Source organism: Scomber japonicus, chromosome 9 (assembly GCF_027409825.1).
Source record: "Scomber japonicus isolate fScoJap1 chromosome 9, fScoJap1.pri, whole genome shotgun sequence".
Taxonomy (NCBI): domain Eukaryota; kingdom Metazoa; phylum Chordata; class Actinopteri; order Scombriformes; family Scombridae; genus Scomber; species Scomber japonicus.
In genome coordinates, this window is record NC_070586.1 from 21,757,383 (window position 1) to 21,771,726 (window position 14,344).

General features: G+C 39.1%; 1 protein-coding gene across 5 annotated transcripts; it reads right to left on the reverse strand.

Moving 5' to 3' along the window:
- Positions 1-3,022: 3,022 nt before the first annotated feature.
- On the reverse strand, positions 3,023-13,380 carry ewsr1b (EWS RNA-binding protein 1b). Of its 5 annotated transcripts, none has more exons than XM_053325053.1 (15): positions 13,317-13,380; positions 12,820-12,856; positions 12,317-12,368; positions 11,786-11,936; positions 10,420-10,615; positions 10,070-10,329; positions 9,797-9,956; positions 6,454-6,488; positions 5,866-5,895; positions 5,623-5,738; positions 5,407-5,536; positions 5,195-5,305; positions 4,322-4,448; positions 3,869-4,225; positions 3,023-3,396 (listed from the first exon to the last, which is right to left on the reverse strand). In XM_053325053.1, exons 1-15 carry the CDS (start codon positions 13,330-13,332, stop codon positions 3,360-3,362), a joined length of 1,815 nt encoding a protein of 604 aa, XP_053181028.1. In that variant the 5' UTR covers positions 13,333-13,380; the 3' UTR covers positions 3,023-3,359. The 5 variants fall into 5 exon arrangements, with proteins under 5 accessions (XP_053181028.1, XP_053181025.1, XP_053181026.1 ...); XM_053325050.1 differs by having other exon boundaries at positions 6,454-6,491; XM_053325051.1 differs by having other exon boundaries at positions 11,786-11,939.
- Positions 13,381-14,344: the final 964 nt, after the last annotated feature.

Consider the following 14,344-nt stretch of genomic DNA (forward strand, 5'->3'; position numbering starts at 1 on the left):
GTTGTTTAGTCTATCTGTGAGAGTATGACAAATGAATTTGACTGAATTTCCATCTGAGTTAACATATAAGTGTGTTCCATACACTTAATAATGAAGTCTTTGTGCAGTTTCTCCCAAACAGCCTCAAGTGATAAAAGACCTTTAAAGCTCATGGGACTGAAATTCTGCATAGTGCAAGAAATTCCTTTTGATCTCTATAATCTCAACTCATGATTAAATAATGAGTAATGAGTAAAAAAAACTCTGCTATGTCGGTGAAGTTTTATCAGTCTTGTCTAGAAGTGTGTTTTGTAATGAACTCAAGTACAGTGCACAAATCAAAGATCTCACACCTGGGAGGACAGGGCCTTTAAACCCTGAAACAGCAGGAGATCAGGGATTAAGATATACAGTAGCTATACAGTAGATCAGCAGTGTTATCCAGTCTAGGCAAACAATCTCGAAACAGGGCACTATACAAAGTAACCAATTCAGGACCACATGATCAACTGTGTGCATGACAAAAAATGGATCTGTGTCACATACTGAACAAGATAGCCAAGGCAGCTGCTTGTGTGGAGCAAGAAGAATGAAGAAGAACTACTTTTTTAGAGAGCTTTTCAGACAGACAAAAATGTGTGTGATGTCACTGGAAACAGATTAAAATGCGCCTTTTTCCCCAAGTGACAAAAAAATCAGACACTATATTCAGTAAGGTACAACTAAAAGCTCAGCACAAGGGTTGAAGGTTGCATCAAACTTTGGTGTGAGAGACCTGATTTTCAGGTTTTATAATAATGTTAACATTTTGATAACATCAGGAAAAATGCTTCAGGGGTTTTCAGGCACAGCCTGTGACATTTTGGAGCCTTTAGCTCCAAAAGTTGAAGCACATGATCAGAAACTTGAAGTACTTGATTTCTAAGGCTGTGGGGAGTCTGTTCATAACTTTGACCTATTATTTATGTAGGCCTACATTCAAACTGTTGGGAAGCACAAAAATAAACAACAAACAAAAAACTTCTCACATGGCCTTTAAAAATCTTTTCCATAATCTCATTTCCCCTTTAACAACCTTCTAAAGCATGGGCTCTCCCCTCTGCTGGAGCGCCTCGTGTACTCTCCTTAATGTGTGATTGTTTGAATTTCAGCAGCACCCACTGCCAAGAAGGAGGGCTTGTTTTCATTTAAAAAGGAGGGATGTGTCTGTTAAAGAAAGAGAGAGAAAGAGAAAGAAAGGAAGGGAGGGGGCGGAAGAGAGATAGAGAGGGGGAAAAAAAGAGAGAGAAAGAGAGAGGGAGGGAGGGAGGGAGGGAGGGAGGGAGAAGGAGAAGGTGGGGGTTGATGAGATCATTTTCTGGGCCTGGATGAATCAGCTTCTCTGTCAGTAAAAAGAGACAGAGAGAGGGAGAGAGAATTCAACACTCTATTAATCCACGAGCAACTGGCCACGGCAAATGAGAAGTAGTCGAGGTCAGCTGTGACCATGTTTCCCAGAGGGATCATTTAGAGCCCTAACCCAAAGTTAGAAAAAAAAAAAAAACCCATACATAGACACGAGTCTTGATTACTGTCTCATGAAAAACAAGATTGCAAGATCAGACCTGTTTTAATGTACAAAACTGAGAGCTATTAAGAGTGTTTCATACAAAGAAAAAATGCTCTGGAAAAAACATGCTGGCTTAAGCTTGGCTTCCGGGCAGCTGCTGTGTTCACAGTTGGTTTTTTCAGACTAGTTTAGAAACACAGTTGTGGATATGGTCTGTATTTTTGTCCTAAATTTAGAGAGAGTCCTACATGCAGAATTATAAAGTGGTAACGCAATAGGTGTATGAGAAGTAACTCTAAAAGAGAAACATCAGAGAGCTGTAGGACTGGTCTTAACAGCCATGTTTGACAGATGTTAATAATAAAAATGCCAGGAATCGACATCTGTGACCAATAACTTTGCATTATTCAACCTGATTGCCTTATAGGGGAATACTGCTCAAATTAACCAATACAAGCAATGAGACACACGCCTGTAATTATGTTAAAATGAGAGACCTTAAGGGAAAAAAAGTACAATTTTGATTTGTGATGATGCCAGTGTCAAGATCCACACATTAAGAGTTGTATAGCTTTCCTTGGCAGCAGCCTCCTAAAGCCATAAGCCATTCATTCAGACGTGACTAAATAAGTTATTGCCGCTTTTAAGACTTGAAGTCCTGCTTACTATTTCTGCATTGCCAATCAATCCTTTCAGTCATTTTTTATTGTAAACAAGGACGCAGCTTCATTGATACAAAAGCACCAGTGCACTAGTAGCAATTCAGAGCAGCAGTTCGAGTCCAACCAGTGCCACCTACTGGCAACAAAAGTATCAGCAACAGTTCAGACATGCAGATGTGCTCCATCTACAGACACAAAAAATAAAAAAATAAAAAAGAATGGAGCACTAGTCTGGGGACATAAATGGTGTTAAAATGAATACTCTTAGTTGTCTTTAGGATACTGTAAGAAAAACACACTTTATTTCTTAAGGTTACTCAAAGTTCACATCCTTTTGGAGAAAAATGGCTTCAGCAGAGAAGTCTGTGGTGGAAGTTCCCAACCAACCAAATCATGTGAACATTCATCTGCAGATATACTATAAAGTCCAAAGCATGTGAGTGTTGTGAAATTGATACTCATTTACAGTCAACAATATCAGTTGTGAGGATTTACTTGGTTTTTTTGCTCTGTTTTCAAGGATTAAAGCAGGAAGAGATTTATGAGTCTGAAAAGGTTTCTAGGAGGAAATGTGTACAATGTATTGAATATTATATGAACTTAACTGCTCTGTGGCACCTGAGAATTTTAAACTGTTGCTTTGCATATTAATTAGAGCTTCACACTGTTAACACACATGCTCCATTGGACACTATAGACAATAGACTGTTGTCATTACTGCAGACTAAGTTCATTGCTGAGGACACAGTTTGAATTAATTTAATTTCACTAAAGGCTTTTAATGTATGACTTTATTTAGTAAAGTGGATTAAAGCTCACAACTCAAAAAACATCAAATCAGTAAAATTTTATTTCCCAAATCATACAACTGTTACGGGAAAGGGTAGGTAATTATTGTCAACAAATGGAAAAATACGGCATTATACAATACAATGACAAAACTAATCTGCATATTTAAAAAAAAGCAATAAAAAAAAACCATGCACAATACAGGATGTATCATAAACAGGTGAACTAAAATAAAGAAAAACTGGAAACACGAGCTGAATGAAACTGCACAGGATATTTGAAAGCAGTTCTATAACCATTGAAATATGGAATCATAAATTAAAAATTGTCATCTTCTTAAAAAACAAATTCCACAAGAGGAACAATCAAAAAGTACTCCTTTAGTAGGGCCTGTCTCTGCGCTCCTGACGATGGTCCCTAAAAAAGGAGCAAAAAACAGAAAAGTAGTAAATGACATTTTCATTTTTGGTGTAGAGAGGCAATGCTCTAAAAATACAACAAGAGCTGGGTCACTTTGTGTGCACACGCTGCCCACAACATGAACACCTGTATCTGTAGCTGTCTGATGTGCAGACCAATATTAACATCAGCAGTTCTGGTCACAGGACTTAGCGGGCTTCTTTCAATTACTGCAGACACTACAGATTAAAATTCTGGTCAGCAGTCCTGAAATGAATCAACGACACCGATTACAGCTAGGGATAGGCATGTTCAATCCGTGATCAATGATTGATCATTAGCAATTTTGCCCATCACGTGAATTTTTTAATCGATCAAACAATCAATTGATCGTTAATTTTCCGGAAGATGGATCAAGGAAATTTCTTCAAATGCCTATCCCTAATTACGAGTGAAACCTTTAACTGACTGAAGGTTGAGTTTGTCCTACCTCATATCCATCTTGCCACCTGGTGGGCCCATTCCTCGTCCTCCTCTGCCACCCATTCGGTCCATGGGTGGTCCTCCACGACCGGCCCCTCGGAAGCCACCCCTGTCCATTCCACCGCGGCCCCTGAATCCACCGCGATCGCCACCCCAGCCTCCACGAAACCCTCCAGGGCCACCTGGGCCACCAGCTCCTGCCGGCCCACCACGGTCCATACCTCTGCCTCCACGCATTCCCATTCCTCCTCTGCCCCGGTCACCACCAGGAGGGAATGGAGGGCCACCGCCCAGCCCTTCTGGTTTGGGAGCTTTGCACTGGTTACACTCCATCCTCCAGGCAAAGTTCTGGTTGCCGCAACCCCTGGAAGCCCAGACCATTGAATAAAATATTACAAACTAATCTTCAACACAAAAAAATATATATCTGAGAGACATTGTGTTCCAAAGGAATACATACGGGTTAGGACACTCCCAGTCCCCAGCTCTCTGCTGCATGTTGCCTCCTGTAGGTCCACCTCTGCCCATTCCACGTGGGCCGCCTCGTGGACCAAACCCACCACGCTCACCTCCACGGCCCATCATACCTGATAAGACAAGGAAGCATTTCCCCCATTACAAGTGAATTTATTTATCACTGTATTTCACACTTATCACTTCAGCAGTCCACTGCCAAGCATCATATTAATTTGCTCTTTAAGTTTGTGATTTGAAGCAGGACACTGATAAATGTGCTTGTTAATATTTAAAGATACAACCTTTCATGAGCATCAATCTCTAAATGCAAAGTGTAACCCTTTCTAAACGGCATGCTTGTTAGATGCATTTTTCACGCAGCAGACATGTTCTCATTTTAATCTCTGGAGCTGTCTGAACCAGCTCTGTGCAGGCCGCGTCTCAGACACAACCACAACTTGAAGCATCTATATACACACTTCAAGTTTATTTGCGTCAGCTTTACACTCGTCACTACAGTAATATGTATTGAGCTCTGAGCGTTTTGAGTATGTGGGTGACCTACACACAACACTGAATGCCTCCAGTGACACACAGATTGAGCACTCATTGATGCTGCTGTTCTGCTGACGTGCTATTCACACTAGGTTCGGTGTCTAGGTACGGGTTACAAATCACCAAAGCAGCTAACACAATGTGGGATAAAGAAGGGGAATGACAACTGAATAGCAGCTGAACAGGTTGTGTGTTTCCATCAGTATGTGCTACATACTTAAGACTGCTATCATTGTCAGGGGGAAATTCGGATATAAACAGCATTTCTTTCCAAGAAAAAAAGAAGAGCCAGACCCAAGACAAAAACAGTATTAACATTTACCTCCACGACCCATCATGCCATCTCGCATGGGCATGCCACCTCTCATTCCACCCATCATGGGCTTACGACGTGCCATGGACACCTTCAGCCTTCGGCCCTGGAACTCCTTGCCTACAATTAAAAAGATAAATTTAATACAACCTCCCACTAACAGATTACATGTTTTAGTTAGATTCTGTTCATGTCTGATAAACTGAGTCAATGATACATACCATCAAAATGCTCCACAGCTGCTTTGGCAAAGACAGGCTCCTCATAGGACAGGGTGGCATCTCCTTTGGGCTTGCCTGTGTCCTTGTCAGTGTATATGTTGATGGCAGGCTGGCCAAGTCTGCGGTTCATCTGAACACACAAGAAAAATGGATTTTAGTTAAACAGTTTCAACAGTTTTACTCTCAATAACATGTAGATTAAGTTGATGTTCTTACCCTGATTGAGCCAACATGTTTAAAGAATTCAGCCATCTCCTCCAGGTTAGCCTTCTCAGTCAATCCCGTTATGTAGATTGTGCTGTTCTCAGAGTCGTCCTGCTCCTCAGGGCGTCCTAAAATACAGAAATGTCCAGTAAAAATGCTATCTTTACCAACTCCAACATCTAACACTTAAAAAAAACGTGCTTAGCATATGAACCATAAATGTCCAGTAATATGAATCTGAATGACTTTACTCACCCATTTCACGCTCGCCACCATCCATGGGTCCTACAGTCCATCAGATGAGGAAGGAGACATAGGTTGAGAAAAGTCAGTGTGTGCAACTTAAATCCAATGTACAACACCTGAGGAGTAAATACTACAAAAGATAATCCAGACACTCCCTCGTACACTGTCAGCATTATGCACCTTATGGTACACCACAATTCCCACAAGTGATATGTTGAATGGAAAATACCTCAAACCCCATGGCAAATAATTGTGTGTCATTTGAAAAGCCTCTAAGACCAGTAAGAAATCCTCAAAAAAAAGACCAGGAATTCAGCTCATGAGATTTGTTAAAGCCATAAAAGACACGTTTGAGTGGAAATTTGTCCTTAACCTTTCAAAAACTCGTTTTCAAACCATAAACAGTGACTGAATTATACCAAGTACCCCAGAGAAAAATGGTCTCAGGCATTGAAAAAATTTCCCCAATATTTTCAAATGTGTTCATGTAAATAAATTTTTTATACCACAATATAAAAAACATGAATATTTGAAGCGTATTTGCTCTAAACTTTAAGGCTTTGAAAGGACTAACCAGTGTAATACTCGTTAACTTACCACCAGGCTTACTGAAGCCACCTCTGTCTCCAGCGCTGCTATGGGGGAATAAATGAAGATATGAAGGCGATTTCCCTTTTACAGCCACTTCCATGGCTCGAGCAAAGTGGCTTGATTGAGGGAGTAATCAAAACATTCTAACTAGCCTAACAGCAACTATAAACTCCCCAAAATTATAAATATACAATCCAATTTGAGGGGATAAATATATTAACTATGAGTAATTTCTTTACTAGCTAATTACAACGTCAGTGACAGATTCAGACAGTTTTCAGTAGTGGATACAATTGTGAAGATGTATTAAGGACTAACAGATTTTCACTGCCTGAAAAATGTGACAAAACCCAAACATTTGTACACAGGTAGAAAGATTTCAGATGCATTGATGGCATGCATAGTTGTTCCCAGAAACAAACCAATGTATTTAACATTAGATTCTAATAAAAGTTACAGCTGAATCAGATATTAAGTGTGAAAATGGACACAATGCATCTGAAATTTCACATGATCAAGTGTTCACATTCACCAGGTAATATAATAAATGTAAAGAAAAAAAAACACAATTATACATTCTTCAAGACAATAAAACTCCAAAAATAAATGTTTACAGCGTTTACCATGGTCAAGTTAAAATTAAACAGTCTTGATAAATATGCCCATCATGCTTATAAGCACCACCATCCTCAGTTCTTGAAAAAAGGCAGACCCACGAATCTTTGTTTAAGCTCCCTCCTGCTGCTTAAGCTGGCGGCTCTGTACTGAGTACAGAAACTTTTTAGAGAAAAGATGGTTTTAAATGGCTCTCACTGTTACCTGTACGGTATAAATGTGACAAAGCATGTTAAAAAAGTGCTCAAAAGAATGTGATCAAACATTTGTATTCCAAACCACAAAACAATTTTAAACATTTCAAAATGACATTATGTGACCCTCTCCCCTACCTCCCCCCAGAAACACACCTGTGCATTGCTAAAATAAAAATTTAACTACAACGCCTCTATGTTATATCTGAATTCATATGTTTTAAGGCAGTATTCCTATTTACATTTGTTTGTGTTTCAAATTTAACACTACTTCAGACTTGTTTGATTAGTGTCCTGAAGGTAATAAAACTCACTGAAATCTAAAAATTGTGTTTGTGTGTATTCCCTGCACCAAAAACCTGAAGTCATGCAGAGCCCTATTATTTTTGGTTTATGTTGATGAACCAGAAAAAACAAAAACGATTTCAAGAAGCATACCTTTTAAAAAGGGAGCACCTACAGTAGCAATTGTTGATTCATATTTGTAGTTTATCAGAGCCCCAAACTGATCATTGAAGGTCTGAAAGAAAAGCTCTTTCCCGAAAGCAAATCTGGTCATTGCAAACTAACCTGTCATGTCATCATGACGACCTCTGTTTGCAGTATTTGAAAACTGAATGTGTTCACTTAAAAAGCATCTTATCAACCTTTTTTTAAGACAGTGATAACCAATCCAAACCAAAATAAATAAAAGAAATACAGCCATTGGCCGCAATAATAGCCCTGGTGTTCCTCTGAGTTAACCCTTCAAGTCTTTCTAGTCCTGGTCAGGGGGGCTGAGTGTTAGTGGGTCTGATTTAAGGTTGGATCAAACCATTTCCTGCTACTGAAAACAGACACTGTTTACCATCGAGGACCAAACTGTTCAAATGCCAAATGTGCACAAAGAGCAAATTTGAGTGACATTTTAATGGAAATACACAAGCAGTGTCGAGAACCTGTTCAAGGTTTTCTAGTTTCAGTATCATAATGGATACAATTCAAAAAAGCATGATGAATGTCAGATTTTGCAGGTAGGCTGAGGTAAGACTGGATCATGCTACACCAAATGTATCAACACTAAGAAAAATCCCTTGAGCATTCCTTAAATAGTTTGATAATATATTGTCTGTGAACATAGTCCTGACATTCATGATATTTATGCACATCTTGTGACACCACCAACTCTTAAGTTTTTTCCTATAAAAAGGGACTTAAGAGAATTCACAACGAAATGTTCCCAGTAGATGGGTGGCAAATGGAAACAGTGATGTGTTAAGAGATCAGGCTGATGTACATCAAATTTGCTCTTAATGCGTTATAATGCCACCTTAATTTGTAGTTTTCACTATTAAATGTATGTTGAGATTGTGTTCAATGTTTAAGCATCAATTTATTGAAAAAAAAAAAACAACCTTTTTAACAACTTCTATTAGTACAACCGGTGGCATCAGGTGATGAAATTTTGTCTAAAATCTAATTAGAATTTAACAAGTGATTAACATTTTTGGAACACAGTGGGGAGTAGGAGAAAGATTTTGGGGAATATTTCCTCATAGTATTTGTAGCCGATACAACATTTTGCTTTTACTGAGGTCTTACTGTACCACAAACATATTTGACTGCTCTTTTCTGGCTCCGTTAACAGCCTTGAAGAACCAACCACAAATAAAAGAAAAACCCCACAAGTTAATGTATTTGTAGGTAAAAGGGGAAGGACCTCATCAAGTGGAAATATATTGACCCAAAGATTCTTCAAATGCACCACAATAGGCATAAATGTGGATTTGTTATGCATCAGATTTGCATTGCATGACGCTCGTGTGTATATATAAATACCAACTTTATGTATAGTCTTGTAGGACACACTTTTTAAGTTAAATAATCCTGCATCACAATAACTGAAAAATCTGCAGGATTTAAGCAACTTCAGACTGTTATGGAAATGATTAATGTCTTATCCTATTAGTGAACAGTGCACCACAGTGAGAAACTGATTTGAAAAGCTGTTGCTGAGATGGTTAGACAGTTTTTAACTTTCCGCAGGAATCCCATTTATTTTGGTGTAAGATAAGATATTTGTTCAGTATGACCCTATCACATCCCCAAACTATTCTTAATTGTCCACAAATGTTTGATAGACTCAATTATGTACTAGGAGATAAACTGTTCAGACTAAATAATTATGCACAGGTCTCCACTTAGATACTTTTTTGTTTTGTTTTTAGAGACAACCATGTTTTGCTTACCTTTGACCAATTCAGTGGCAGGGCTGAGAGAAACTGGATGAAAACACTTACAATTACTGCACACGTTGGCAATAAAACTTCAACATGTGCCTAAGACATTATAACAGAAAGCTCTTAATTTATCAGCAGTGACTGCTGACAAATCATGGCCCTGAATCATTAAAAGAGAATAAAGCTATAAATTACTGATGTATTACCACGGATTATTTCAATTATTTTTTATTAAAACCTGCCTCAGCCCTGCCCTGAGTGGCCACAGCACCTGTAGAGTCAAAATACAAGTGAGGTTAAGTGGAAAGGAAAGACACTTACCCCATGCCACGGCCCATGCCTCCACGGCCACGGTGCATCATTCCACCTCTGTCGAAGCCATCCCTGCCAGGGCCCCTGCTTTCCCCTCCCCCTGGGTACCTTGAGGACTCCGAGCCAGAGTAACCCGAACCTCCACCCTGGCCCTCCTGTCTGTAATTATCTACAAAAGAGGAGAACAATTACATCAAAACCCATTTGCAGTGATATTAAGCTGAACTGTATCAATTAACATATGAAAACAGATGTGTACCAAACTTGAAAAGCGAAGCTTACTGTAATGGTTGGACTGGTAACTGGGCGGTCCACCCTGCTGGCTGTACTGGTTAGCTGGAGGCTGCCCATATGATCCAGCAGTCTGAGGAGGGTAAGCAGGAGGAGCCTGTTGCTGCTGCTGGGTCTGCTGCTGGTATCCACTCTGCTGCTGGCCATAGCTGGCCTGCTGGGCCTGGTAGCCAGGTTGCTGCTGGCCGTATGCTGCTGGCTGGGAGTAGCTGTTTTGGTTGTAACTAGCTGGTTGACTACTAGCATTGTAACTGGTGAAGACAAAGCAGGACAGAGCATTAAGTAAATAGAAATGTTCTTGTGTAGTTCACTTATTTGATTCCGAGTAGGGAGGTACATACCTCTGTGGTGCAGTGGGGGCAGGCTGCTGGCCATAGCCAGGGTAGGCAGATTGGGCAGTATAGCCTGGCTGAGACCCATAAGACTGGGAGGCAGCTGGAGCAGCAGCAGCAGGAGTACTGTCATAACCACTGGCTCCATAACCCTGGGCTGACTGGGTGTAGCCATGAGCGGTGGACTGGGCAGCAGGATAGCCAGCTGTGACATACAAATGGGTAAGATTTTTTAACTGTGTGACAAACAGTCAAAACTTGGACATTTTTAAATTAACTAGGAAAAACATGGTGTGGATACTGCCTATACTAAAAACTGTGCCATTAAAAAAAAATTAAAATTAAGACCACTTTGTTTAAAGCTGCAGTTGGTAACTTTGAGGAGAGAGGACTTTCATCAAATTTGAAGAAGTACAACTTTCAGATCCCTCCCCCGCCCTCTCCGCTGCACTCCTGCCCTGCCTCCAAAGGCCCTCCCCCAGATGAGGCTGATGTGCGCGTGACCATGGATGTGCACGCGATCGGTAATACATGAACTTCACTCCACACAGCTAGATATAAAATGATTTAAAGTGACTTTCACATGGCTATACCTTACTTAGAAACTCGGAGATATGAGCTTGACCGAGCTGAGGAGGAAGGGGGAGGGGGCTGTGTGCGTGAGCAGTGGTTGGCAGCTGTCAGACACTCCATCAGATACAATCCTGGCTCTGATTGGGTCTTTTTGTCCAGTCGCAGTGGATTCTGGCAATTTGCAGTAGGTGGGGCTAAATGAGCCTTTTTTTTTTTACAGATGACTAGTTCCATATAATGCTGTCTTTACATAGTGACAGTCGTAACAAATATGACAAAAGGTTACTTTTATAAGACTTACCAACTGCAGCTTTAAAATGCAAAATGAATACAGTGTGTCAATCAGAAATTTGGCACATTGTATGTATGCATGTTTTGTATATAGATCAATAAGCACACTGGAAAATTAAATCACCAACTATGTTGACAATCAATTGTTTCCTAGTTTGTCCCCTTTAAGAAAAACATCTGGTTTCAGCTCCTTAAATGTGAATATTTTCTGGCTCTAAAACATAATCGACACATTATCTTGGGCTTTGGACTATTGATTGTGACAAAAAAAAAAAAAAAATCTGAATTTGCATATCTGGCTTCAGGAAACATTTTCAAATTTTGCAGACCAAACAACTAATCAAGAACATAACAGACATATCGATAATCCATAATTAAAGATAGCCCCAATTTAAAAAACAAAAACAACCACTTCACCCCCAACTTGCAGCCAGATTTTGTTGTGTCCAATCCAGCCTATTGTATACAGTTCCTACCACATCATGAGTAAAATGTCATTCATATCACTGACCTTGTGCTGGTTGACCATACGAGGACCCATACTGTTGCTGCTGCTGTTGCTGCTGCTGAGTGTAGCTTCCAGCTGCAGGTGTTTGCTGGGAGTAACTGCTATCAGCAGCAGCAGGTTGGGCATACGATCCATAACTCTGCTGGCTATACCCCTGCTGAGAGATCATACACTTTTAACTGCTGGGTAGAGAATCAACATCACACTAAGACTGAGTCATTAATACTTTAATATTGAAAAATATATTCAAGTCAAGTGAACAAAATGGACATGGCATCTCAAGATCTCCTATTGTGTATTACAAGATATTTGCTCCTGTTCTTTGTTTAGCAACCTTGAATGTTACCGACATTTGTGCTTTGATTTATAGTACAAATTAGTGATAATTATTCAATAAATTAAAAAAAAAAAAAAAAGTGTCTGTATTTTTTTTTAAATAATCTGTTGATGAAATGGCAACTATCACAATCTTGCTAAATCATGAAATGCACAATGTAATCTACAATAGTTAAGTCAAACATTGTTAAATCTCACCTGGGCAGACTGTCCATAACTTTGTGAAGGCTGGGCAGCATAAGAAGCATACCTGTAAAAACCAAGATCAAAGTTTTAGCTTCTGATAACATTAGGACCTGGGTATATTACTCTTGGTTTACTAATGATGTCTATCTGGATCATGTTTACAGTAATGAACAGCTTATAATTTTAAATCAGCTAAATGTGTTTTTAAGAATCAAGTCTCAATTTAAATAGCCCCGATTCACCGACCAACTCAACCAGTAGACTACTTGATTTCCTGTTATCAGTAGCAATATAAAATAAGCCACGAGATCCAATGCTTTAAAACCTCTCAAATTTGATTTATTACCAACTAGGTTTGCGCACACACATGGAAATTACCTTAGTGTTGTGTGGTATTAACATTGTAGTCAAAGAAAGAAATATAGTCTTACGATAAAAATGAATGAAAAATCAAATGTATGAAAAAGCGCTAACAAGAAATGGCATTCAGCCATTTGAATGGGTTGCACTCTTACCCTTGCTGAGCACTGGACTGGTTGTAGGAGCTGTAATCTGTAAAAGCAAAGATTAAACTTTAGGTGAAATAGTAAGACAAAACCGGTGTTTGCGCGCGTTAGCAGCACGTTACACAGACTCGTCGTCATTCATCTACATTCAACTACCGTACTCTCTCCATTCATCACACAGCTTCCAAACTAGCTAACTAATCATCGACACATGCATCAGAAAAAACAACTTCTGTCTTTAAATTATGTCTATTATCGACCTCAGCGTGTAATTATGAAGACAAAAATCCACTCAGTAAAAAAACCCCACCGTAGCTAACGTGAGTAGCTTTAGGCCTTGAGCCTAGCGGTAACTACGCAACGGTACTCGACTGAATACAGACCGAAAACAATGCTTTTGCTGTCGTAATCTCTTCATAGTTAATTTGGTCACCTCTTTCTTAAAAATTAAACCATACCCTGCTTTTAAATCAGTAGAATAATAGTAATCTCAAATCTGCACTCACCCGGAGCCGACGCCATTTTAGTGTGTGTCTGTGCAGGACGACCGGACAGAACTGGCTGCTCAAGATACCGACTTAACTACGCAGGAGCCGAGAAATACCGCGAGATTTGCACATTCCCGTTTAGCGGTCCTCAGTGGTAAAGTGGGTCAAACCAACCAAAATGAAATAAAATAAAATAAAATAAAAATAAATTCGAGAATAAGAGAGGTTTATTTAAAAAAAGAATAAGTGTTATCGCTTTCACATTATCTGACAAATGTATTTGAACACTGTGTTGCATGACACAGATAAATACTGAAAAACTAGGCACTGTACTGCACAGTGCAATCAATCGTCAATCATTAAGGCCTTCAAAACCAATGTTACTTTTTCTTTTCATTAACAAATTAATTTAAAGTGAAACAGCTCTTAATGTATTTTTCTGAATAGTCACAGAACATTCAAATCCCATGGTTTACTCACTTAGATATTAATGCCTGCACTGCAGTATTGTGAGAAATAGAGCATGCAACACAATACTATGCCTATAGGTGGAACAAACTTTAAATCTTTACCTGGTCGTATACACCTTTAATGTTGCTTTGTATTCTTCCAGTAAAACCAAACACAGTTTGAACAGTTTTAGGGTTACTTGAGTATTTCTACTTAATGCTTCTAATACAGTACATTTTAGAGGAAAATGTATCTACATTTATTTGACAGTTATTACAGATTACTTTTCATGTTGACATATAAGAAAAATTATGGCGCTATATAAAATATATTAGATTTGTTAAAGATTAAACAACGCATTTCAGATGTCTGTGAAGTATTAGCTGTCCCACTACAGAGTCATTTCCTCTCTAAACTTCACAGATGGTTTCATTTAAATAACTGTCAAATGTTCAAATATTTCCCCAAAAAGCTAGAGTCCAAGAAATGAACACACATTGATCGAGCAGAACATTTTCTTCGAAGACAAAATCAGTAAATAATACATTACTGAGTTTTATCATCACATTTATATACAGGGGAATGCAATGTAAACA

Bases quoted from the DNA above. Each gene is read 5' to 3' on its own strand.
- ewsr1b (XM_053325049.1), bottom strand. The intron at 10,616-11,785 runs GTCAGTGATATG...TGTATGTCACAG, and splicing joins GTATGGTCAACCAGCACAAG to CTGGCTATCCTGCTGCCCAG. The intron at 5,537-5,622 runs GTAAGAACATCA...TTGTGTGTTCAG, and splicing joins AACATGTTGGCTCAATCAGG to ATGAACCGCAGACTTGGCCA.